At 39.4% G+C, this 26,737-nt stretch overlaps 1 protein-coding gene across 7 annotated transcripts in view; it reads right to left on the reverse strand.

The window, feature by feature from the left end:
• Positions 1-26,737, reverse strand: part of BCL9L (BCL9 like) — a 1,117,803-nt gene that overhangs the window by 92,957 nt on the left and 998,109 nt on the right. For 6 of the 7 annotated variants that reach the window (XM_044080932.1, XM_044080930.1, XM_044080929.1 and 3 more), the window contains one exon: positions 2,666-2,917. The exons of the other annotated variant lie outside the window; for it this stretch is intronic. In XM_044080932.1, the coding sequence (XP_043936867.1) occupies positions 2,666-2,917 (252 nt within the window). The remainder of the gene's footprint in view (positions 1-2,665; positions 2,918-26,737) is intronic. 7 annotated transcript variants of the gene reach the window in all.

The following is a 26,737-nucleotide window of genomic DNA, read 5'->3' on the forward strand; positions in this document are numbered from 1 at the left end:
GCATACACATATGTACTGAGGAGGGGGTTGGAGTCTTATCAGCAAAAACGGTGATGGATGCTCAAATGACTGTCTCTTGCGATTATCTTTCACCTTCACAGGGAGATGAATGGGTCAACTGATCGAAGAAGGACCGATGGTTAGTAGACAGAAGAGATAAAAATATCTTATCTTGTGCATAGTCCATGGACCCTGGAGTGGATTTACCCAACTGGTCTTCTTAAAACAGCATTCCCCAATCCTGCTGGGCCTTGGAGAAACTTACACAAGAAGTCTCATCCTAAAATACTCACAACCCATGGGTGGGTGACTTGAGGGCCTGACCGAGCAGCAATCCAATTATGCAGCATAAAGGTGATTCAAGCATGCCCCCCCCCCCAAAAGTGGGAGCACTTGGCATACCATTTCCAGCCCTCTGATCTTTCATAATGCCAAAATGGAACAACATTAAGTTTGTGTTGATCAAGCCCCGGCAAGGTTAGACCTAAAAAATCTACAAATGAAGCTCGTAGTAAAGAAAGTGTGGCTTTCCCCTGTGACTATCAAAGGAACTTTCCTACAAGTTCCATAAAAACCTTGTTCTACCATATGATGCACAATTCAGATGAGTTTCTAAAATCTTCAAGAACCTGAAAAAAAAGGGGCATGCAAACAAAACAACTGTTCCAGATGAAGTCCTGAGTATGACCCAGGCAACCCATGTTTGATTCACAAACCAGGCAAAAAAGCAGCTGACTCAGTGGTAAAGAGAAATGATGAGGCAATAGTCTGCTCTCCTTTCCCAAGAGGTAGGACTGTTGCGACCTGCTACCACTGGAGACCAGTTACAAGGAAATTGGCATCAGAAACAAGGAATGTGCATGGGGATAAGTAGGGACATGTAATCACAGAGTGGGACCACTTCCCCTAGTCATACTCCATGGCACATCCACATGTAGCTGCCTATAAACCAGCATCTCACTAAAGAGGGTAGAGTTAGCCTGCTCAATCCAGCTGACTGCAGTATGACAATCCTTCATTTGTCAATAATGCTCTTCCATACGGATGGATAGGATCCACCTGGTAAAAGGTCACAATGGGAAATGCCCCAAATAATAGAAGCCCAGGACAGACCTAGCTATAGGGCAATTGAAGGAGTCTGCTCCTCTCAATAATGTCTGAATCCACAGTAAGGGACCACTCAGCCAACACCAGAGATCGAATGACAAGCATCAAAACTTTTCACAACAGTAAGGATCGAGCTCTGAGGTATGCAAGCAGCTAAAGAATATAAAACAGTTAGTGCAGGGGATTAGCACACACATACAGCCGGTCTGATGTCACTGGATGTGTCACCAAAGGTCTGCATCCATCCCTGTGCATAAGAACGTCTAGAAAATAATTAGGAATTCTAACTGCTACAGGGGATGAACCCAGTCACAGGACCCATTAAGACTATGATAACCATAAATGATCAGTGAACAATGACAAATGACTGATGACATGACCAAAAATTTTTAAGGTCACTCGCACTTCTACGTCTACATAAATATTGCTAAATCTAGTGATTGGCTAGCAAAACATGTCCAAATAAATGTAACAACAAATTTTAAGGTGGACAAACAGAAGGAAAAACCTTTGAAAGACAATTCAGCTATTTTCAACTTTTATAAATTTGTTCATCATCATTACTGATCAGGAATTATTTCCATTGTCCAGAAACTTACACAGTGTATCAGCATTCACCACATTAGTGCCTTATGTGAACATGAATCTACTGTATTCATCCTTGACTCAGCCTACACAGCAGGCTCAGATGCACTTTTCCAAAAGTAATCATTCTGTAAGAAGAGGACAGAAAAGGAAAAGTGTTTTTTTTTTCCAATTAAATCCCAAGCAGGAAAGCCACATAGTCCTTGTTCTGCAGCTGAAGATGAGCAGCTAAAAGCTGACTGGACAGACAAAAGCAATGAGCTTGAACTTTCCTACACGCTAGTATCAAGCAGTGCACTGGCTGCATGGGAAGAAGTGTCCCCTGTAATGCTGAAGCTTAACACCCTGTGCTGAGAAGGCCTCGACACCGAAAATGTTTACAACAGTAACACATGTCGTTTGTTATAGGACACAGCTGAACTTGGGTAAAATCAACACAGCAGACCACAACTGTGCATAAGAAAAAGGGAAATAGTAATGAGAAACCATAGCAAAATAAACTGATATAACTCCATCCCTGCTTGCCCAAATTAATTCAGGATGAGGTGGATGTCAAAGAAATCATTGTCTGTATCATGAAACACACACTGGATGCACACTACAAGATGCTTAAGTTAAAGGTAGTGTGCATGCACACCCAATAAGCAAAATCTAAACATTTCCCAGTGTACTAGTTGATCTCCACCATGGGATCCACAGCATCACATTTGAATACTGGTTTCCCAAAGGTTAATGTGATGCCATTATGCCAGAACGATTGGCAATAGCATAAAACAATCTCTGATGCGGCAGAATCTTTCTGAAAACAAGACACATTCAATAAGCAAAATTAAAGAATGGTATGAACCATACTTGGCAACTATACTGCCCAAACTGCAAATATCTCCATTGCTGCATTGATTACTAACACAATGCTAGGTGCGAAAATACTATCCTGAGCTTAAAAAATACTGCAAGGGCAAGACAGACTTACCTGGCACATTTCCCGAGTGATGCATTGGCCTGTCTGGCATTAATTCATCATCCGATGTAGCTATGGTTTTAATGGCGTTGTGGTAGAGCGGAGTGGAGCTGGGCATGGCATACTTTGACATCTGTGACATCATCAGTGACAGAGGATTCTGGGTAGGGGTAGACTCTGGAGAGGAGGTGAAAGGCATGTTGGGATTCATGGTGTTATTCATGGGCCCTGAAGAACTATTTCTAGAAACTGGAGGGAGTGGTCCTAAAAATTAAAAAGGGGGATTAGGAGAAGAAATAATCAAAGAACTTATGAATATTCTAATACTTGGCATTATATGCATCAAATTCCTACAAATGTCATCTGTACTCTGATCTGTACTGCAGAAACAAAAATTTTTATTTATGCCTATGGCTTTCCCAAACTCAAATTCTGATATTCTACAGCAGCACTGCACAAGTCACATTAAGAAACATTTTAAAACTACTACTTAGGTTCCTTATTCCAAATTTTCCTATTTTCCCCCTCTTTAATGTTCTGGCACTCCCCCTCCAAAACAAACATACGCAATCCAGCTAAATAAAAGGGTTACCACAGGTGTGTTTTTTACATTTTCTTCTTCAGCAGCAAATACAAACGCTGTTCCAGCTGACACTGGAGGACCAGACCATTTCATGCTCTCTATTTTTCCATTTGCCTAACACGTAACAACTGTGATGACCCTTGACTAAAATATTTCATGAGTCAGAGGAACAGCCTTTTGGATTTTAAATGTTTCTGTATGTAGTATATAATGTACTGTAAACAGGTGTACAGCTCAGGATTACAGTGTGGTAACAGGTTATACTTGTTTAGCACCTCTTGGCTCCAACTCACAAACAGAACCCTTACATAGATCAAGTTGTCAGCATTCCAGCAAACAAACACCACATATCAGTACCTCAGCTTGCCTAGGTTTTGCACAGCTTAGGAAATGGGGATAGGTAAGGCTTTAAAAGGAAAGTGCATGTAGCTCTCTACATAAACAAATCAGTATGTGAGAGTTGATGGCTGCTGTAAGGTATATATGTTCAAGTACTTACCATATCAGCAGACCTTTGACAGAGGATCCTGCAGCAAATAATCACTGCAAAGATTAATGGCAATTAAGCAGTTCACCCGCTAGCTACCTTCAGGGTGCCAACTCTCACATACACAGGTCTCCACATGGTCCCTGTTTCATAAAAAGGTGCAGGTTGGAGTCCTTTTCAGCCTAGAAAGACTTGATAAAGCAAAGTGAAGTAATAACCATCTTTAGAAGCTTAGTTTCTTTTGGTAGCACTCTTATAAAGGAGAAAATATGTGGAAAGAAAACAGTATGATGGAGCCTTTTCATGCAGTTTTTGTGAAATGTATGCATTTGATTAGAAGAACACGTGGTGGTGGTGGTGGTGGGGGGGGGGCAAACTCACTTCATGCACTGAGGGACAATTTCCCTGAATCACTGTTTGGCTAAGGCATGGTCTTCCCCTTCCAAGTCAAAATTCAAACAGAAATGACTGTTAAAGATATGAGTTAAAGAACAAGTGATGGCTATAGAGGTGTTTCATGTATTTCTGAAGGAGTTTAGAGAGGCACAAGCTCAACTGACATATCAGACAGTTTTATTTGGGACAGCAAAAGTATCATGTACTAGGTGATGCACATGGCTAGGTCCTGCGTATTTAACAGTGGTGGCTATTCATTCTGGCTAAAGAAATGAAAAAAAAAATGTAATTTTACTTCTCATAAACAAATGTATTTTTGTTTAGCAAACAGATATGCTGGATATGTACGTGTTTATTTAGACAATGACCTAAACTAATAAAGTCAGTAAAATTAGGATTACTTTAGTCTCCTAAAGCTATTTACTTGAATGCTAGTTTCCTTAATTACACACACAAAGTATGCAGTTTAACATATTTTGACAGCATCTTGCAAACAAGCTCTGTGTGCACCTATGGCTCATCCAATCAGCATTATGAAGCCTTGACCAAGATCTCACAGCCCCGTGTCAGGTTAAATTGGAACTGCTTCTATTTGGTCTCTCTCTGTTTGGTAAATGTGTAATCGATAGGATACTTATTTATTGTGCAGTGCACATCCAAATGTTAGTCAAATCCGAAGAAAGTCACTTACACTACAGCACAGAAGTTTTGTCTCATGCTATACTTTAACTGGGCCATTTCTGATGAGAAACAATGATAGTGGCATAACAGGCCTGACAGGAATTTAAGTGAATATCTGACATTGGTTCAATCCTTATCGGTTGGAAAGTGTTGGCAGAGTCCCACCACAGAAGCACAATGTGGGGGAAGACCTGAAAAGTACAGCCTTTGTGCTATGGACTCAGGGGAGCATGAGCCAAGCCAAGGAGTATAAGCACTTCAGCTGGGATTCTTATGTGTACAGAAGTGTGTACACACACCGTTCTGGTGCAGAAAAAAGCAGTGCAATGTACTTGGCTGCAAACTGGGGTTTTTATGAGCTTAAAGAAAACCTTGTAGCCCCCAATGGGTAAAGGCCACAATCCCTGGCTCTTTGCTCTTTCCTTCTCCTCCCAAGGACTCCCAAATAATCAGGGACTGGAGAAACAGATTAACAAAGGATGGCAACTTAATGATCACACAGCGAAAAGGCACCAAAAAATCATTTTAGAAGATCAAATATCAAAAATGGCAACATAATAAAATAACACTTTCACCAAATACTCCTAAAGTCTACTCAACTGAACTCGGAAGACTTCAGTATGAAAAGTGCGATATTTCCAGTTTCACCGTCGAAGGATTAAACAAAATGTTTCAGTAAGGTTGCAGTATAAACAATACTATGAAAGACAACACATACAAAGCAAACTAACACAACAAAATAGAGAAATTATTTCATCATCACTCACAATGCAGCAAGTAGAAAGGTGTGAGCAATCTCTTTGGAATCTGTGTTAGTGACAAGATCTTTAATCATGAAAAAGTTTCACACTGAAGTAGCCTAAAGAAAGAGATGCAGGTTAGAATTACAGATTTGAGCCGGTGAGACAGAGTAGTGGTAGTTGTTTAACAGGGGTAGGTTATCTATACTGTCTTTGCACTGCTGACAATGTACTAGTACGTAGTTCTTGACTTTGTGTGGTGCTGGACAGTAAAAGGTTAAGTATAATGTTATTCTATGACTGAGACTGCAAATATCTGCTGTATATCTACATTTTATAGAAAGTTGTTCGCAGTCTCCAGTTTTGTAAGAACTGGAGATGTGCATTATGCTAACAGTTTTTGTCGTCTGGAGTTAACCAAAAAAGCTTGCTTAACTGCTTCCTTTCTAAACCCATTCATTATTACTCAAATACTCCCTTTATTTCGCTTTAAGCACTGCACAATTGCTTTTCTTCGTCTGTAAGATTTTCTTCTTCTGCAATACTTTTAAACTTAATCACCCCTTTAAATAACTCCTGTTCTTTCCATCATCTCTTTCTCTCTTACATCTACATATTTTTCAATTTGATTTTATCCAACTCCCTAGATCCCTAGCTATTCTTTCTGGAGAAATTATCTATCTTCCTTAATAACTAAAATAATTTCCACTACCCATTAAATTCTTCACGTTAACAGATAAGTAGGAGAGCGCTGGTGTCTCATTTTTTACTTCATTACTCTGGATATTTATCGTAGTCTTTATTGGTACATGATCTAAAACAGTTAGTTGATATTTTTCAAAGATTTCAATTAAATACCCATGCTTCTGTAACATACAATTTCTATCGGATATATCCCTGTTACTGTACCTTGGGAAATAATCAAATTACATCAGCGTTCCAGTTACCAAATTCACATCTTCCATTCTAAATATTTTCATGTATTTTTTTAGAAATCTAACCTCTTCAGTTATATTTTCCTTTCTTGCAAAAGAAAGTGAAAAGGGTTGTTGCCAAACTAAAAGTAACCTACGAAAAGAAAAATAACCAGAGATCCTATTGAGGTATTAGACATATTTCAGAAATTCTGTGAACATTTGTAAAAAGCACATGAATAAGGAAACCAATAAAAGAAACTAGTGGAAATATTTAAGGAAGGCTCAACCACAACAAGGTTAAATGAAGATGAGGATCAACAATTAATAGTCAAGATGGGATAGTATGACTTATACCTAATCATTTTTATCTCAATCAATAGGGAAGTCTCCAGGAACAGACACAGTATTCCTCTGGAAGTTTGGAAATTAGGAAGGAGGGAGGAAAGTTATACATATCTGGAAGGTTTTGTTTAACAATATTAAAAAAACAAAAAAAACAAAGGGGGTCAGTACCAACATCTTTGAAGGAAGCTGTGGTGGCTGCATTACCAAATGGGGTAAATAACCTTCAGATCCAGCTTCACACACTATTTCAATTTTAAACAATGATTATAGGGTACTTATTTCTATACTAGCTATGAAAATGAGCAAATATGATGCAAATAGTGAAAGGTATGGACCAGTGCGGCTTTATGGCAAACATTTGACAATGTTAACAGAACAATGATGATCCAGAGGGAAGTAGAATGTAAAGAAATGTTGTTATTGTTGGTTGGTCTTGATGCAGAGAAAGCATAGACAGTTAGGATTTAATAACTAGGCCAATGGCAGTATTTGCATTCCATGGCAGAACATGGTTAATTAGGAGGATATAAGAAGGGGCAGAAACAAGAATTAATGTGGGAGGGTTTCTCATAGTAAAGCTGTTCTGAACAGAGAAACCAGACGGGAATAATCTGCATTTATGCTTTACACTTGGAACCATTAGAAAGAAAATAAAGGACTGGCAAATTTAAGGGTACAACTTACCATGATCAAGAAAAATAGCAGCTGCAAATTTTTACTTGATAAATCTGGAAAATACATTTCTGCATTCTGGAACATTTTGAAGACTTGTTTCAAGCCATTTAGGGATATAAAATAAATGAAAATAAAGCAAAGGCGATAGCAATACACTATGTAGCACATGAACTGGTTTAGCAGTATAGATATATATATATATGTATATGTGTGTGTGTGTGTGTGTGTGTATATATATATATATATATATATATATATATATATATATATATATATATATATATATATATATATATATATATATATATATATATATATACATATATATATATATGTGTGTGTGTGTGTGTGTGTATATATATATATATATATATATATATATATATATACATATATACATATATATATATATATATATATATATATATATATATAGTGTATGGATTAAAAAGGATGGTATTGTGTCATCTAAAGATATGTGAGAAGACTTGTTGTTGTTTCTTTCGGCTTTTTCCCAGTTAGGGGTCGCCACAGCGGAACTCCGGTCCGCTAATGATTGGCAGTAGATTTTTACATGCCGAGTTGCCAGCCCTGACGCACAACCTTCAACGAAGGAACGCCCAGTCACGCTGGTCTCCACACAGAAGACGCTCTAGCTGAGAATCGAATAGGACAACGTCAAGAGACTAAACAAGAAATATCACAAAAACTCAGAAAATGGAAGCTCTTGACTACAGGTAATGAAATTAAGATACAAGCAGTGAAGATGCTTTTAGCCTCTGAAGTTTTATATACAGGTCAGACAAATTTTTATAAACCATAGGCAAAGGTGTGGATAGTAACAGAGATTTCAATTAATTTATTTGGGAGGGGAGGTGGCAATTGTTAAGTGGGATAATTTGATTATCCCTATATTACAAGGTGGTTTGGGACTACCTGATTTGAAAGGATACTTTAAATCTATGTAATTAAGGCTTATATACATCATTTGAAAATGTTATGTTTGAAAGTGGAAAGGAATGATATATGGGGGGAGGCGTGAGGGATTCAAGAAATACAGAGACAGTAGATTTTTGCCTGCAGACCCTTAAAAAGAACCACATACAGTATTACATTTACAAGGTAACAGAAAATTTTCTAAAAACTAAGTCAATGGGAATGGAGAAAGGAAATTTTACCAATAGGGATGACTGCAAGCGGGGTTATAGCAAATAGGCAACAGAAGGTTAGAATGTATTGCAGAAAATTGGCAAAGAAGGAAAGGTACTGGGAGCAAATAATAACTAGGATAGAAAAAGTAAAGTGGGATAAGGCCAAGCAGAAGTTTGGACTGCAGATTAGAAGCTGCTTTCCCTACCAAGGGTTGTAAACAGAGTATACTCAAAGAACAATGGATAGAGAAGAGCTAAGTGAAAAACTGGCTCTGGCTGAGTTTAATCTAGTCAAACAAAAGCTGCTGTTAAAAGATAGGGATTAGTAGGAAATACAAATTATTACAAGGCTATAAGACTCAAACAGATGAGGCTAGAAAAGATTGGGAAGAAAAACTGAAAAGGCAATTTACAAAGAAACAGTGGTAGGGCATCTGTATGGCTACTAAGTATGCAATAACATCTGGAAGGGTTTTTGCTGGGAAGTGTTTGCCTAAGTATTTTAATACACCAAGCAGATTTCAGAAAAATTTTCCTCGGGTAGATATCAAATGGTGGAGGTTTAATGGGAAAGAGAAAGGTAAATGGGTGCATTTATTTTTGTATTTTTGGGAATATAACAAAGTGTCGTTATTTAATAGTTTCCTAAAGTGTACTTTGTCAGAACTGCTGGGGAAGCAAACGATTGTAACTAAGGAAATAATTACTTTGAGCTGGGATAAGGGATCTGAAATGCCTAGTCATAGTAAGGCTTTACTAAGTTTTATGCTACTGGCTATCAAAAAAGCAATTGCTAGAAAAATCTTAACTGTAACTTAAGTAATGAACATTGTAAAGAAAAAAAAAGAAATGGAGGTGGAATATTTAGAAAAGGGAAGGAGCAAATTACACAGGAATAAATGCAATTTGTAAGAACAATACATGCAGAATGAAGCTCAGGAAATTTAAGGAAATGCAGACAGCAAGCAATTTATGCTGTGCTGGACAAAATAAACAAAACTACTGCTGCTCAAAGCTAGGAGCCTTAAAAAAAACTCCACTCCCTACACGCACTCCATCCCCTGGAAAACACACATATATGCATTGTCACAGAGCACAGACATGATTCAAGACCAATGACTGCATTTCATCAGTGCCATTAGAATGCCTACCCCACATTCAGGCCTAGTGCATTACATAAAGGCACTAAATGCAAAAGCATTTCCATGTTATTAAATAAAAAAATAAATAAAACTCAACTCTAGACTCAGACAAGATAACGACCTGGAACAACACTTCAAACTTGCAGTCAACAAAACCCCTTACTGTATCACAGCTATCTAGAGTCCCCCTCAGCCCATTCCTCCTACCTAAACCAGTATGCAGTCCCTATGCATTAAACCAAACACCATTCCCCTAAGAGACTTTTAACTACCTTAACTGGGGGATTTATACATCCTCAAATATGCAAAGGTTCACAGGTTCATACTAGGCTATCTGCCCTAGGGCATTTATAAGCCTAGCCAGTGTGTGTTTGGCTTTCGCCACCCATTTTAAATTAATTTTGCTTTTTCGAGGTTAGTATACTGTGCCTCTGTCCAACAGTGACACAGAAGTGATACCCGGGGTAAACCTACTATCTCCCATCCACTCATCAAGATTCCTCTTGAAGAGAGTCAATGAGGGACTCTGCCTAACCTAGACTGGGATTTTATTCCAGAGTGAAGGGAGCCTCTGGGTTATGAATCTGTCCCTCCAGCATGTCCTATTTATTTCAGTGCTGAGGTTCAAGTCTCTCGAGCGTGTAGCTCGATGGGATTTGGATTTTCTGAGGTGCAGCATGTCCATTAATTCCGGGTTGGACATGGCTTTATACGTAAGGCACAGATCGCCTCTGAGCAGGTGGTATGCCACTGAGTAGAGCTGGAGTTTCTTTAACCGGGCAGCATATGGCATCTGTTTGAGCCCTTTGATCCTCTTGGTGAGGTACTTTTGGGGTCCTTCCAGTTGCTGCAGGTGTCTGGTAAGGTACATCCCAAAAGGGGCATTGTACTCAATTATGGGCCTGATGAGGGATGAGTAAAGAGGCACGATGACCTCTCCTGATCTAGATGTGAATCCCTTCATGATTAGGTGGGCTATATAAAATGTTTTTCTAACCACTTTGGCCACGTGGTAGTCAAATGAGAGATTGCTATCAACCTGGGTCCCCAGGTCCCTAATTACTTCTTCCGTACTTAATGGATTACCACCTATGTGGTAATTTGTGGGCACTTTGCTTTTGCCAAAGGGGATGACTATACACATTTTGACGTTTAGCTTGAGGCCATGGCTCTGGCACCAGTTGTCTGTTTCTATGAGGCCCTTTTGTAGGATGCTTGTGTCGGCTGGAGAGTCTATTATGGCGCCCAGTTTGCAGTCATCTGCGAACTTGGTCAGCCACAGTCCTTCCGTGTTAGTCTGTACCTCCGAGAAATATATACCTAACAAGAGAGGTCCCAGGACTGAGCCTTGTGGGACGCCACTTGTAACTGGTTTGGAGTCTGACATGGCTCCAGCAATTCTAACCATGTGGGTTCTGTCCTTGAGCCAGTTTGCAACCCATCTAGTGACATAGGGGTTTATATTTAAGCTGGTGAGCTTATCTATAATGCCCGAGTGGGGTATTGTATCGAAGGCTTTTGCAAGGTCCAGGTAGGCTGTGTGGACCACCTTCCCCTTGTCAATGGCCTTGGTGACTGTTTCAAAGAAATCGACCAGGTTTAAGAGGCAGGATCTGCCCTTAACAAAGCCGAACTGGGTAGGATCCAGTGTCTGTAGGTCCCCAATATCTTTATTTATGAGGTCCATGATGATCCTTTCCATAGCTTTGCACACTAAGCTAGTCAAGCTTATGGGGCGATAGTTTCCAGGATCCGTTGAGGCACCACCTTTGTGGAGAGGGACCACTGTTGCTGTACGCCACTCTTTGGGTACATATCCTGTAGTAAAGGCTGAGATTGAACAGTAGTTTTATGTTTGGGTTTAGTTCTTCTTGGAGTTCATGTAGGACGCAGCCCGGGACACCGTATGGTCCCATTGATGCTGTGTTTTTTGCTTTGGAGAGAGCGGCTCTTACCTGAGCATCTGAGATGTCAGGGGGGCAGCACTCTGCTGGGATAGATATTTGCCCTTTTGGTGGGGAGAAGTTTGCACTGAACCTGTCAGCTAGGATGTTGGCAATGTCTGTGGGTTCGGTGTATTTTTTGCCATTTTGGACTAATTCTGAGCATATCTGGGAATTCCCACCCAGGTTCCTAACATAACTAAAGAAAGCCTTGTGATTATCCTTAGTGTCCTGTGCAATTTTTCTCTCGAAGCTGGCCTTAGACGATTTTATGAGTGCCCGTAGTTTTTTGCTAATACTGATCAGAGATGCCTTCCCTTTTTGGGATTTTGCTCTATCATGTAGTAGCTTCCTCATTCTATTGTATAGTTTGTTTATGGCTGGGGTCCACCAGACAGGACGCCTAACTTTGGAGGATTGGGTCTTGGCTTTATTTGGGATTGCATGATCCATGCATTCCTGAAGGTATTCATAGAATGTGTTTATAAAGGATTCTGCGGTCTGGGCCGTATTTTCCACAGGCCCAGGGGCTTTGAAGGATTCCACCTCGGTTTTGAGGAGTGTGAAATTTGCTGTAGAGAAGTTTTTCACTGTGGATTTCTGGGCAGGGGCTGGGGTCGGGATGTGAATATCTAGTGAGATTAGTTTATGGTCTGATCTTACCAGTGAGGGATACACTTCTGGTCTGGAGCATAGAGTCCCCATGTTGGTGATGACCAGGTCCAGTATGTTTTCCCCTCTTGTGGGAGTGGCAACAAGTTGTTCCATAGCATTTGAGTTTATAAATTCTAGGAACCTTTGGGCTAGGGTGTTGGAGCTAGAGTAATGCTCCTAGTCTATGTTAGGGTAGTTGAAGTCGCCCAATATAATGGTGTTTGGAGAGACCTTCATATTTTCCAGTGTTCTCAGGAAGGCCGAGTGGGGTTCCTGGGTTTGGGAGGGTGGTCTGTAGCAGGCTATAAACTGGAAGGCAGTTTTACCTACTGTTAGTTGCACATGGATAGTCTCTGATGCTTCAAGCTATGCCACCAACCTGGAGATGTGGGTATCTTTGATGAATATTGATACTCCCCCTCATTTTGTGGTTCGGTCCAAGTTTTGGGGCCGAAAAACATGGTATGAGGTATAACCTGGTAGTGCTGGGGTGCTCTCGGGAGCCTTGAACCAGGTTTCTGTTACTGCACAGATATCGATGTTCTCCATGCTAAGGAGAGTTTCGAGTGCGTGCATCTTGAAGTTTAGACTTCTGGCGTTGAGGAGCATTACTCAGTTTCTTATCCCTTGTGATACCTATGGAGGTGGGTTTGTCTTTTGAGCCTTGCCTAATAAAGGCACTATGGGGGTGGCAAGAGCCTTTGCCAATATCCGAAAGCCCAGGGGTGACAGGTGCAAGCTGTCCCTAGCGAAGCATCGTGGCTTGTTGAGCATGAGATCCCAGGCAGACAGGCATTGGATCCCCTTTGAATGACACCAATACTTAAGCCAGTTGTTGAAATTGATCATCTTGTCTTCATATTGTGGCATCATTCTTGGTGAGGTTAAGATGCTACTCAAGGTCAGGGTCATACCGGCCTGGGCTACATGCTCGGAGAGCTCCTCTATGTCTCTTTTCATGTAGTCCAGGGAGGTACGTCTCGGGTCATTCTCACCAGCATGGACAATGACCGAGTCATATTTGTACTTGCCTTGGAGTGACCTGAGTGCTTGTGTTATGTGGCGGATCCTAGTGCCCGACAGGCAGCTCACCGTGACCTTCTTGCTCAGCCTGGTGAGCGGGATGTCAGTGTGCCTGACGATAGAGTCACCTATTACAAGTGTATCAGGTGTGTTGTTTAGCCTTAAGGGCTGTGACTGTTCGGCACACTGGCTTTGTGAGCTATGTGTTGCACGTGTTTTGTATTGGGGTAGCGGTTGCTTGGGTGTCTGCTTTGGAGGTCTCTGCTGCTTAGGCAGATTTTTATTTAGAGCCTCAGAGTAGGTTTTTGTGTGTTTATGTGTTTGGTTTGTTGTCGTGGTAGGTCTATGTGAGACTGGAATTGTAGTGAGTGTGGTTTCCTTCTCCTCCTGACTGGTTACGCCAGTACTGAGTTGAGAGAGCTTAGCCTCCAGTTTGGCTATATGGTTGCATCTCTCATGTGTTGGAATTTGTTGGGAGGAGGAGAGGGTTGTCTGTGTACATGAGGCAGTTGTAACATTGCCTCAAGATTCCCAGATTCACCAGCTGGACCGGAGAGGAGACTGACAACTGACCTTTGGAAATGTTAGAATAGTATTGGGAATTCCTTTATAATTGAAAAAAAAGGGCCTTATAATTGAAAAAAAGGGCCAATGGTGAACAAAGTACTCAAGGGGAGTTTGTGAGGGTGTAGTGCTTTTAATTTTTTAGTGCTGACTTATATAATTGCTTTAGTGAGCAAGTGCCAGGCTTTAGAGTGGGAACAGGGTGTTTATTATGAGAACTAGATCAGTTCTAAGGGAAAAAGTGAAGAGCAGACTTTGTGGAGCCAAGAATGGTTTAAACCCAATTAAACAGCACTGCCCGATGCCGCGCTAAAGCGGGTTTTATACAGGGGGACAGAAATTTCTGGACTTCATCAATACAAACTGTCTGGGCCAGTTAGCCTCTACCACAATCAGCAGCTTTACTGGAAAAGCTCTCCCAGACTCTGCCACAACTTATTGTGAGGGAAAGGTTAGTTTGCTTTTGCTTTCTTATATTTTCTATTAGTTTACTGTTGTCTTCCATTTTGTATATTGTGATTTGTTTTGTTTACACTGTGTTTTACTTATATTCTGCTTGTAATTCCATATTAAAACTAAGAAAGAGACGACAGCTGTGCCTTTGTGAGTCACAGAGAAATTTGTTCTCAACCTCCCACCCTGGCACTGTTGTGTTCTTAAACTCAACTGTCGTTTTAGTTGCCTGCCCTTATGTTAATTTGACCACATATCTCCTTCCCTCTCCCCTTTCATTGGCTGTTGTAAGCAGAAAATTATAATTTTGTGAAATTACTCTCCTTCAAATATTTTAATTTATTGGCGAACCAAATGTATTACATAAAATCAGAACACAAAGTGCCCAGCCCCTTTCTATCTTGCTCTTTTAAAATTAGTGGCTTGCCACTTACACAGCTAAAGCTTACGTTGCCCCCTCTTTCATATCTTACTGCTTTAGTGCACACTGCAATGCTTTGGATATTAACCCATTTTCCATCTTACCTTTAAAATCTGCAACATCTATTGCAAGACCACCAACTAATGGAGAGCCCGCATTCTGCCTCTCAGTAGTCATCTTGGGATTAGTGCTTCTGTTTCCTCCTGGTGTGAGAAGCACAGGTACGTTATTTCCTGAAGGTTGCTGATCACCAGAAAACCTAATAACTGCTTTATAGATGACAGCTTGGAATTTGTGCTTATATTCTGCTCCTGGTGAGAGAAGAGCAGAGTGCATCGATTCCGGACTATTTCTGGTTGGGCAATGAGCGTCTGTGCTCAACATTCCTGACTGGTCTGGTTGCTATTCAAGGCATCTACCAGAAAAAGGCTGCAACAAGCCTACAAACCCTTGCATCATCTGGGACAAGACTGTGGATCACTAAGAAGCAAAGCAGCATTGTATACCAGAAGAGTAAAGCTATAGGGAAACCAGCAGTAGTAGTACCAAGGCAGTAGCCATTCATACGACTACCATCTTTTCATCATTCTTGACAAGCTAATTATTTGTTTTCGGTAAATACTACTTGATTTGTTTCTAACTTCAGAATATCCGCCTAAATACTTCATCCCTAAATTTTCAGGGTCTATTTATTAGCTTCTCAAGTGTTTGCAGTGCCCTGTATAAGCACAGACACCTTGAGTGACATTTTTACTGTAAAAGCATGACTGAAATTTCACCAATACGTAGTTGCATACAGGACAACTAGTTTGCAGCGACAGGCACTGTCTCCAATGTTGCAAACAGGATACTTCTGACATTGCCTTATATTGTCACTCTGTCTAATCAATAAAAAGGGTATGTAGCCATGGATATGAACTTTCCCACTATTTCAGTTACCAGCTTGGTGGATATGGGCATCCTGAGGCAATAGAGAAATTGCCTCATGTTTACTGACAACTAGTTAATTCTCAAACAAACATGGTACGTGAGAGATGTATTTACATGTTACTGGAGGCAAAGTTCTCACATAGAAGTACTCCTAATGTCAATAAGGTTGCCAGGAGTATACACGCTGCATCCAACACACACACAATTCAAAGCAGACATATAGACCCACATATGCTGAGGCACGTAAATGTAACCTTCCTAAACCCCACAGATTTCCTAGATGAAGTACACATAACAAATACCCTCAGCAGCCCAAGATGTACTCTTTCAAAACACCCCCCACATCAGCACATATGTCCACATCTCATGGAGCCTCTACTTCCAAGTCCATAAGGCAAGTCTCCACACAATCCAACACTCTTGTCATTGGAGACCATCATGACACACACTGATGTCCCTCTCACCAGGCTGAGTAAGGAGAAAGTCACAGTCAGTTGCTTATCAGGAGCTAGGATCCATCACATTACGCATGCACTCAGGTCACTGGACCACAATATGACCAAGTCATAGTCCATGTGAGTGCAAATGACCTAAGACATACCTCATTAGACTATATGAAGAGTGACATGGAGCTCTTGGAATGCGTGTCCCAGGCTGGTATGAGCCAAGCATTGAGCAGCATTTTACCTTCTCCAAGGATGATGCCACAATATGAACAAAAGACTTTAATAACTGGCTCAGTTTCTGGTGTCATGCTAAGGGGGTCCAATATCTGTCAACATGGAAGGAGATAGTCAACAGACCAACCTACTTTGAAAGGGGAGGTTTGCATCTCTCCCCTCTAGGCTTTTGAATATTCGCTAAAACACTGTCTTCTCCATAGTACCTTTTTTTCAGGCAACTCCAAACTGAAAGTACTTCCATCATAGCAAATCTAAACCAAGAAAATCTAAAGGTATTACTGTTCAATGCTAGGAGTCTAAACAAAAAGCTCCACTCCATAGAAGCTCCCTTCACCCTAGAGAATGCTGACATCTGTGCAATCACTGAGACATGGTTTAAACCATGGAGAGCACTCAGTGCAAGATTATAATGCATTCCACACATTTAGACCAGCTACTACACAGACAGGGACTAAAGGTGGAGGGTGTCAGTTTACATCAAAATTAAATATACCTCAAGCCTGGTCAAACAGGATAATGCACTTGAGCTATCCACATTCAAATCACCATAGGCAAAATCCAATACCACTTCCGTGCAAGCTACTGGTCCCCCTTTATGACCCAGGAAACGCATACCATGCTATTTAAAATTATTAGATACACTCACCATTCACTCCAATACCATATTCATAGGTGACTAATTACCCCACTATTAACTGGGAATCCTATATGACACCAAACGTACAGGCACAGAGATTCCTGGATTTTGTAAACACAAAATCCTCGGACCAGACTGTCAATACATCAATAAGGGGTGCAACCACACTGGATCTAGTCATCACTAATATGGGAGAGTGCTACACACCTCCTACTGTAATGTCTTCCCCTGGTAAGGTCAGACCACAAAATGGTCTCCTTTTCTAGTAAAAATAAAACCTGGACCCCCAGATAACCCTGGAATATTCAGGAACTACTCTAAGGCTACCTTCCTGCTATTAAGAGAAAACCCGGCAAAATTTCAAGCTCCCATAAACCTTGAGAACTGTTCACATACACCCTATACAAGCATGTTAATAGATGCACAGAGGCAGCTGTACCCACCAGAAGGAAGTACAGAACTACCTCAAAAAAACAAGCCATATAATCACAAAAACAATAGGCTGTACAACAGAAGGAAGGAAATCATTGCAAAAATTAGGAGGTGCAGCACTAGCAGGATAAAAGCACTCTCAAACTAAACTTAGAGGACAAAGCCAAATCTGATGTAAATTTGGCCTCCCAGGCCAAGGATATCCACGAGGCATTCTTTAGGTATGTCTGAAACCTCAAAGGCAATATTGCATTCAGAGCTCATTATAAATGCAGCCACCTACACTGAGCTAAAAGATACAGCAAACCTACTGGCCGACAAATTCAGTTCCAACTTTACGCCCCTCTTTCCCTCCCTCAACCTTCCCGAAGGAAATACCATCAAATATAACCACCCCTGCTATCACTAGGAAACAGGTTCTTAATGCTCTAAGGCAAAGGACACTGACTGCATCAATGGGCCTAGACAATATCCCAGGAAGCCTTCTAAATAGCATGAAACGACCTAATGGGCTCTCTGGAATTGCTACTTAACTGTATCCTCCAAGCAGGCTTCATACCTCATGAATGGAGAACAGCAACAGTAATCCCTCTGCACAACCCTGGAAATTACAAATCTGCAAGTCTCACTAGTCTTGCATGCAAAGCCATGGAAAGAATTATCATGGAAATGATCAATAATGCTATAGTAAACCTCCAGACACTGGACCCAACCCAGTTCGGTTTCATGAAGGGCAGGTCATGCCTACTTAACCTGGCGGACTTCTTTAAGAAGTTCACCAAAGCAGTGGATGAGAACAAAATAGCTCACACTGCCTACCTTGACCTGGCCAAGGCATTTGATGCCATTTGGGGAATGTTAAACTCAAGAGGTTACGTACAAACCTGTACGTCACCCGGTGGATAGCCAACTGGCTCACAGACAGGACCCAGGAAGTTAGAACTGGGGAGTCCACCTTTACAAAGAGGCCAATCACAAGGGGAGTCCCTGAAGTCAAGACCAATGTCAATGGTCTTTAGCTGATTACATTTGCAGATGACTGCAAATTAGGAGCCATCATGGAATCCCACACGGACACAAATGTTCTCCAGGAAGGGCTGATAGACAAACAAATGGTGTCAAAGCCATGGACTAAAACTAAAAGCCAAGAAATGCATAATAGCATCCTTAGGGAAGTCATCCACCCCTAGTAATTTCCTATACTGACAACACACTCCTAACAGTTGAGCCAGTAGTCAGGGAGTTGGGGACACAATTATCTAGCCTGTGACCATCACATAGTTACAGTAGTAAGGAAATAATTTTATGTTGTGCAACTTGTAAACAAAGGCATGGTATCTAGGTCCAAGAAGTCAATGTTCCACAGTATTTGGCATTCATCAGACCTATCACTGAGTTTAATGCCCCCTTTGGCATGTACCTAACCAGGTATATCCAACAAATGGAACGGCAGAGGTCCATCACTAAAAGAATACAAGGCATAAGAAAAATGTCCAATGCAGACCACCTCAAGGCCCTATTCCTATATTCCGTCTCCTACAGGCTGTTGAGGGGAGATCTATGCCTGGCATACAGGGCATTGTCAGACCCTATTCTGATGGACCTCCTGCATATCCACAAAAAACAGCACCAGAATTACTCATTCTAAAGACAAACCTTGCCTATGGTATAAATGGGACCTGCTGGAGAGACAGATATGTATCCCAGGGACCACCTCATCTCTGGAACAGGCTCCCCATCCATGTGAAACAGAGTTCTTCCCTAATCCAACTCAAGTGCAAACTGGACAGCTGGAAGGGGAACAGGAAATTCATCCCTGGTTTGGCACCTATGTCCCTAATGGACAAAGGCAACCTGTAAATGGTTCATCTCCCAAGCCACTGCTTGGAAATATTTCATCTCTCAAGCTCCTGCTTACACTTATCAATGGTACCAGAACATGTCAGAGATCTGGGATGCATGGCTAGGCTTAAAAAGGCCTTTGTTGTCATTAGCATAGTAAACACCTATAAACCTAAAATCATGGACTTGATCTTTACCAGTATGGACAACTTTGTTCCTCATCAGTTTTAACTTTCTCTCAGGTCAAATCAGACCACAAAACAGATGTAAACACCTTAAGACTGAAGCCAGAAGCATCTTCCAATACCACGGTATTCAGACGTTATGCCAAGGCGAATCTACCAAAACTGAGTGATGACCTGGCTAAATTCAAAAAACCTTTCCATCTTAACAACCCCCTGGCTTGTGGAATCATTTACCTAAACATTCTGTAAGCATATAAATAGCTGCATAAATGAATCTGTCCCCTCATAAATATACCATCTGATTTACCTATAAAAAGAAAAAAAAAAGTTGCATGCAAAAATAAATTTAATGCTCATTATTCCAACAGCAATCTTGCTAAACTTAACAAGGAACCCTGGCATGATCAAATCAACCAAAGTCAGATATCAGCGAAAATAAATCTTCGGCTAAGACAGCACAGTTTCTTCTCTCCTGAGAAAAATACTTCTTCCAGACATATCAGAAAATACACCACTTTATTCAGAGAACAAACAAAAATGATGAGCGCTTTCGGCTTAAATTAGCCTTCTTCAGATCATGGCACTACAATCATCTGAAAACATTTAAAAGCAAGTAACAACCAATACATCAAAAAACTTATTGACCAATAGGAAACAATTACTATGGTCTAAAACATTCCTTCAGGTCTTGTACTGTTATAGATCACTCATAAATTGAACGACCCAAGCACTAAAAAGGGGGAGGGAAAAAAATCAAAACATAAAAAATAATATTGCAGTTAACCAAGCTAGAAAGTTATCAGTATCACAAAGAATCTTTGAAAAACATTAGAACCTATAAATTGTTCCTAATCAGACAACTCTTCATTAATGAAATGACAATATGAAGACTGAGATCAAAACGGTTTCTGTAATATAACAAACACTCATCAAGAAAACATTTACAGCATATTGAATAACAGGGCTTTCAAGTCTATCAGTGTCATAGCACAAAAACATCCAATCAATAAATAATAAAGAATAAGACTCAAACAACTAAAAATAAAAAATATATTCTTCCGTGATCCAAATTTGTGAAGTTATCGGCAACTAACAAAAAATAAATCAATGGCTAGTTCTAAACTTTTTCATGGCCTCTGAGATCAAACAGATAGCCTAAAATAAATGCTCATATAACAAAACGAGTCCAATATGTTAGAAAAGCACTTCCGTAATTCATATATCCATTTAGCTTATCACGGAATAAATTAATTAAAGCGAGATCCTTACTGGTCTCTGCCATAAAGGTATGAGCCTATCCTCTACTTAGCCAATCACAATGTAAGCTTAAAACCAGCAACCAATCACAGGACACAAACTGTATGCCCAAGCATCTGCTAGAATTCTAAAACACAGCCAAAATATGTTAAAATACACACCTATAAATTATTTATCTAATTGTCTAGCTTATTTTAAAACCTTAAGGAGATGAATTACATAAAACAAACTCTATATTGGTCTCTCACTCGAAAAAAATGAGCCAATTACAACTACTGGTAACCAGCATGATATAAAGTATAATGAGCTGTCTGATTTATTTATAGTTTACAATCCCACTGTACCCACTATAAGTAGCCTTCCGAAAATCCACAAAGACCTTTCCGATCCACCCCTACACCCTATTGTTGCTGGTAGGGGATGGATCACTGAGACTCTCTCCATCTTTATTGAATCTGGGCTGAAACAGTTATCACAAGCCAAAACAGTACGGAAATATATGGGTAGCTTTTTAACAGAGTTGAGATGAGTGACAGCTGATCTGAGAGATCTTCAGGATATACTATTAGTTACAATGGATATTAATAGCCTGTTCACTGTTATACCTAATGAATTTGGCATTAATTCCATAATAAGTTCTTATGCTCCTTAGGTGTAGAGAGAGACCCTGTTTGCCATCTATTAGACCTAGTACTGGAAACAATGTTTTTGTCTACGGACAATATCTTTTCCTCCAGACTTGGGGGGGGTGGCTATGGGTACCCCCCTGTGCGAATAGTTACTCTAACCTAGTTCTAGCACAATAGGAGAAAGACCAAGTCCTTTGTAGTTTAAATCCTAGGTATCAACATCTTTACACTACTATGGTCATTTTGTCAATGACATCTTTATTTTACGGAGAGGTAATAGTGAGCAACTGACTTTCTTCATGGATTATTTGAACAACACAACTGGTTTTCTCAAGTTTAAAGTCAATCATTCTGATATATGGGTTGACTTTTTGGATGTTAAGATCTATACAGATCCAGTGAATGGAATTCAAACTAAATTGCATAGAAAAGAAACATGGAGAAATCATTATTTGCATGGACAGAATATGCATCCCAAGCATGTCTTTAACAACATCATGGAGAACCAAGTTACTAGAATCACTTGTTTGTGTACAAATTAACATGATTTTCAACAAGAGTATGTTCAATTGCATCACAATTTAAAGTCAAGTGGGTAGAGGGATGCAGATCCTGAATTGAGCAATGATGTTATTACCATTAGAGAAGAAATAAGGGATGACCATACTTCAGTCGACCAGTTGAACCATTACAGTCTAAAACTAGAAGGGATGATCCATATACGAAATGTCTGATGACCTATAGTAATGACAGCAAAACGGTCTGCGAAACAATCAAGAGATTCTGGCCAGTATTAATAGCAGATGAAAAAAAATCAAAGAAATTGTCGGGGACCATCCTAGATTTTGTTACAAAAATAGGAAGCATCTTTCTTAAAAGGCTTGCCTGTCACAAAGATGGCTTTACAAAACCTTCTGCATCTAATAGGAGAGGTACTTTCAGATGCCATTGATGTAAAGCATGTTCTTCTATTGATAGAAAAAATATTTTCCTTCATCCAGTGTCCAACCAACAATATATCTTTGAAGTATCTGCTAACTGTAATGCACAGAACTTGATTTAGTTAGCTACTTGTTCGATCTGTAAGGCCTTCTATGTAGCCAAAACCAAGCAGCATCTAAGAGAGTGTTTTACGACATCTACGGGACACAAGGAATGGTGACCCTAATAATGTGTTATCAGTGCATGTTTCCACCTTTCCTCATCAAAATTTAAAGTTTCAAGTTTTTGAGTGCATTCACCAGACATTGAGAAAAGGGGACGTGGTGAATCGTATGGAACTGAAGGAGAGCAAATGGATTGTCAATGTGAGAGCTCATTGCCCTCCGGGGCTTAATAATGTGGGCCCCTCAGACCTATCTTGAAGGCGGGGAGACTAAGTAAATGTTAAGACAGAGTATTAAAGATATACCCTGGATGGCTGTCCTTTTGATGGATATTTATATATATTTTTCCCTTCTCTAAGTGGTTTTCGATCTCTAGTGTCACCATTCTTTTTAGGCAATGGATTATATGTTCCGACATTTATTTTTATCTTAAAGTATTGCCTTGTTTTGTTTTTTGTTGTCTCTGCAGTTATATGGTGATTGGTGGATTCTTCTGAGAAGATGATACAGCAGATCGTCTGTTAGAAATTTTCATTTTAGTGACAATTTTTACATTAGGTTTTCCAACTTTATATCATGCTGGTTACCAATATGCTTTGCTCATCGAATTTAAGTGCAAAGACTATGTCCTAATCATGTTGAGCTCTGTATGTTTATTTGATATTGCATGATGAGTGGCCGGCTCCCCATAAGGGACCATGTGATTGGCCACCTACTAGAAGTATTTACGTATAATGTAAGAAAACATGCTAGGTGTTGCAGCCTGAGTTATATATGTTCATTTGAAGCATGATTATTTACTTTTCTAAATGTCACTGAGTGAGTGGTTGACCGTCATTCTGGCGGCCAACCAATGGTTCTTGTTTTTTTTATTTATAACAAACTCAATAATGCATCAACTGTTTATCTTAAAGCAATGCTTTGTTAAACATATTTTTAATGATGTTTTGTCTGATCCCCTGTAAGAGACAAAAAGACTGGCTGTTTACTAGAATTATTCATTTATAGTGAAAGTGTATATGTTAGGCGTTGTAGCCCCATGTTTATGGTAATTCAGTCACTACGTTCATGTAGTTATTTTCTTAGATGTTGTTTCAATCACTTAGTTTATTTTAGAAGGGTTCATACCATTCTGTTAGTTTTGATCTTTGAAAAAAAATTATAGCTTTGAACCTTCACTTCATATTTGATTGGCCTTACAACCAGTTAGTGATCTGTTTTTTTTTTGGGATACTACTGAGTATATGCAGTCTATTCCCAATAGGGTTTGTAATTTTCTGGATTGTATTGTTTATTGTTAAGCTCACTTGGTCTCATTGGCTATGAAAGTGGATATAGTGATATACACACGATACTGTTTTTGCACCTTTATAGGAGATTTCGCAATTAATCTTTTTGAAAATTAATGATATATTACTCAGATTAGCTGTAACTAAGAAGTACATTTGAAGGGTTTGAAAGATATGTATGAGGCTGCTATGCGACCGTACTTTTATGGTTGTTCCGATTAATCACCATTACCGGTTTACAATTTTCTCTACTACTTTATTTTTTATCTACATACAGATTTTTATATTAGATATGTATAAGTTATATTTTAATTATTTTGTGTATTTGGCTTCCTCTAATATATTATATATTTTTTGGTTAGTGTGATAATAGTACTCTAGATAATGCTTGGACATGGAAGTCGTTTGGTGATCTATGATTGGTTGTCGACTCCAAGCTCATGACACAATTGGTTAAGTAGAGGATAGCTGTAATTGACTTATAGCTTTAAGCAAGAGACTAATACAGAGCTCGCTTTATGCAATTCATCCTCTTATGGTTTTATAATAAGCTAAATGATTATATTAATATGTATAGCGCCATACTTTAACCATATTGTAGATTTTTTTTTTAGTATATCACATATATATATTTTTTTGTTAGTGTGGTATAGTATGTTAGTCAGTGTTTGGGCATAGAAATCGTGTAGTGATTTTTGATTGGTTATCAGCTTCAAGCTTAAATCATAGTTGGTTAAGTAGAAGATAGTTGTAACTGGCTAATTTTTTTGAGTGAGAGACCAATATAGAGTTTGTTTTATGTAATTCATCTCCTTAAGGTCTTATAATAAGCTAGACTATTAGATAAATAATTTATAGGTGTGTATTTTAACATATTTTTGGTGTGTTTTAAAATTCTAGCGGAAACTTGGGCATAGAGTCTGTTTAGTGTCCTGTGATTGGTTGACAGTTTTAAGCTTACACTGTGATTGTTTAAGTAGAGGATAGGCTCATACCTTTTATGGCAGAGACCAGTATGGATCTCGCTTTAGTTAATTTATTCCGTGATAAGCTGAATGGATATATGAATTACGGAAGTGCTTTTGTAACATATTGGACTTATTTATATGAGCATTTACTGAAGGCTATCTATGTTTGATCTCAGAGGCCAAGAAAAAGTTTAGAACTAGCCATTGATTTCTTTTTTGTTAGTTGCCGATAACTTCACAAGTTTAGATCAAGGAAGAATATATTTTTTTAATTTCTTCTTTTTAGTTGCTTGAGTCTTATTCTTTATTGATGGATGCTTTTGTGCTATGACACTGATAGACTTGAAAGCCCTGTTATTCAACATGTTGTAAATGTTTCCTCAATGAGTGTTTGTTATATTATGGAAACTGTTTTGATCTCAGTCTTATATTACTGCCATTCCATTAATGAAGAGTTGTCCGATTAGGAACAATTTATAGGTTCCAATGTTTTTGAAAGATTCTGTGCGTGTTACTGATAACTTTATAGCTTGGTTAACCGCAATATTATTTTTTATGTTTTGATTTTTTTTCCCTCCCCTTTTTTAGTGATTGGTCGTTTAATTTATGAGCGACCTATAACAGTACAAGATCTGAAGGAATGTTTTAAACAGTAGTAATTGTTTCCTATTGGTCAATAAGTTTTTTGACGTATTGTGATGGGTTGTTACTTGCTTTTAAATGTTTTCAGATGACAGTAGTGCTATGATCTGAAGAAAGCTAATTTTAGCAGAAAGCACTCATCGTTTTTGTCTTTTCTCCAAATAAAGTGGTGTATTTTCTGATATGTCTGGAAGAAGTATTTTTCTCAAGAGAGAAGAAGCCATGGTGTCTTAGCCAAAGATTTCTTTTTGTTGTTGGTGTTTGTTCATCAGCTAGCTTCAGCAGTATCTACTGAGTTTTCCTTTGCTTTTTGAAAGCTAGATATCAGGTAAAAATAGCCACCTAGGTTCAGGATAATCACAAAGCCTTCTTTAGCTATGATAGAAATCTCAGAAATTATGCCCAGCACTGTGCTGAGCTGATAGTAAAGGATATCTCTCACACACAGACCCATTCTACAGGCAGACAAATGTAGTGCAAATGTCACTCCCTTCCTATATTCCCTGATCACATACCTAGATCTACAGCCCCCCTCAAATCTTCTAAGCACTCCTCTTCAAGATACAAGACCAAGGGTACTACTTCTATGGGGCCATATCACATTGCAGGCTGCCTACAGGTCAGACTGAAACATGACTTGTCAGACCATCTTACAAGGGATTAATTCAATATCAGCCTCCAAAAAACTTCAAGTGGGATGAATGAAGGTCAGCAACAGTCATCTCCTTGCACACGTGAGGTGTTAACAGACCCTAGTAATTACAGACCCATAAGCCTGACCAGTCTCATCTATAAGACTATGGAAAGGATCATTAAGGAATTAATAAATATGGACTTAGCTAACACACAAACTCTCAACAAGACAGTTTGGATTTGTCAAGAGTAGAACTTGCCTACATAACGTGGTCGACTTCTTTGACAAAGTTACTGAAATACAGGATTAGGGCAAATCAGCACATACCACATATCTACACCTCGCAAAGGCATTTGACACCATCCCACATTCTGGTATCACAAATTCTCTCTCCTAGTTAAATGTAAACCCCTATGCAATTCATTGGATAGCAAACTGGCTCACAAAGAGCACAGGAAATTAGAACTACCACCTCCAAAAGACATGTCACTAGTGTATCTTGGGGTTCAGTCCTTGGTCTACCCTTCTTCGGCATTTAGTTCTGCAAAGTAAATGAAAATGTTAAGAGTTTATGCAAATGACTGACTGTAATCTCCCAGGATGACACCAAAATCCTCTAAAAGGGCCTTCCCCAAACAAAGAGCTGGTATCAAAACCAAGGACTAAAACTAAACA

The sequence above is a fragment of the Protopterus annectens genome, chromosome 8.part0, assembly GCF_019279795.1.
Source record: "Protopterus annectens isolate FY-2018-M chromosome 8.part0, PAN1.0, whole genome shotgun sequence".
NCBI classification, from domain to species: Eukaryota; Metazoa; Chordata; order Ceratodontiformes; family Protopteridae; genus Protopterus; species Protopterus annectens.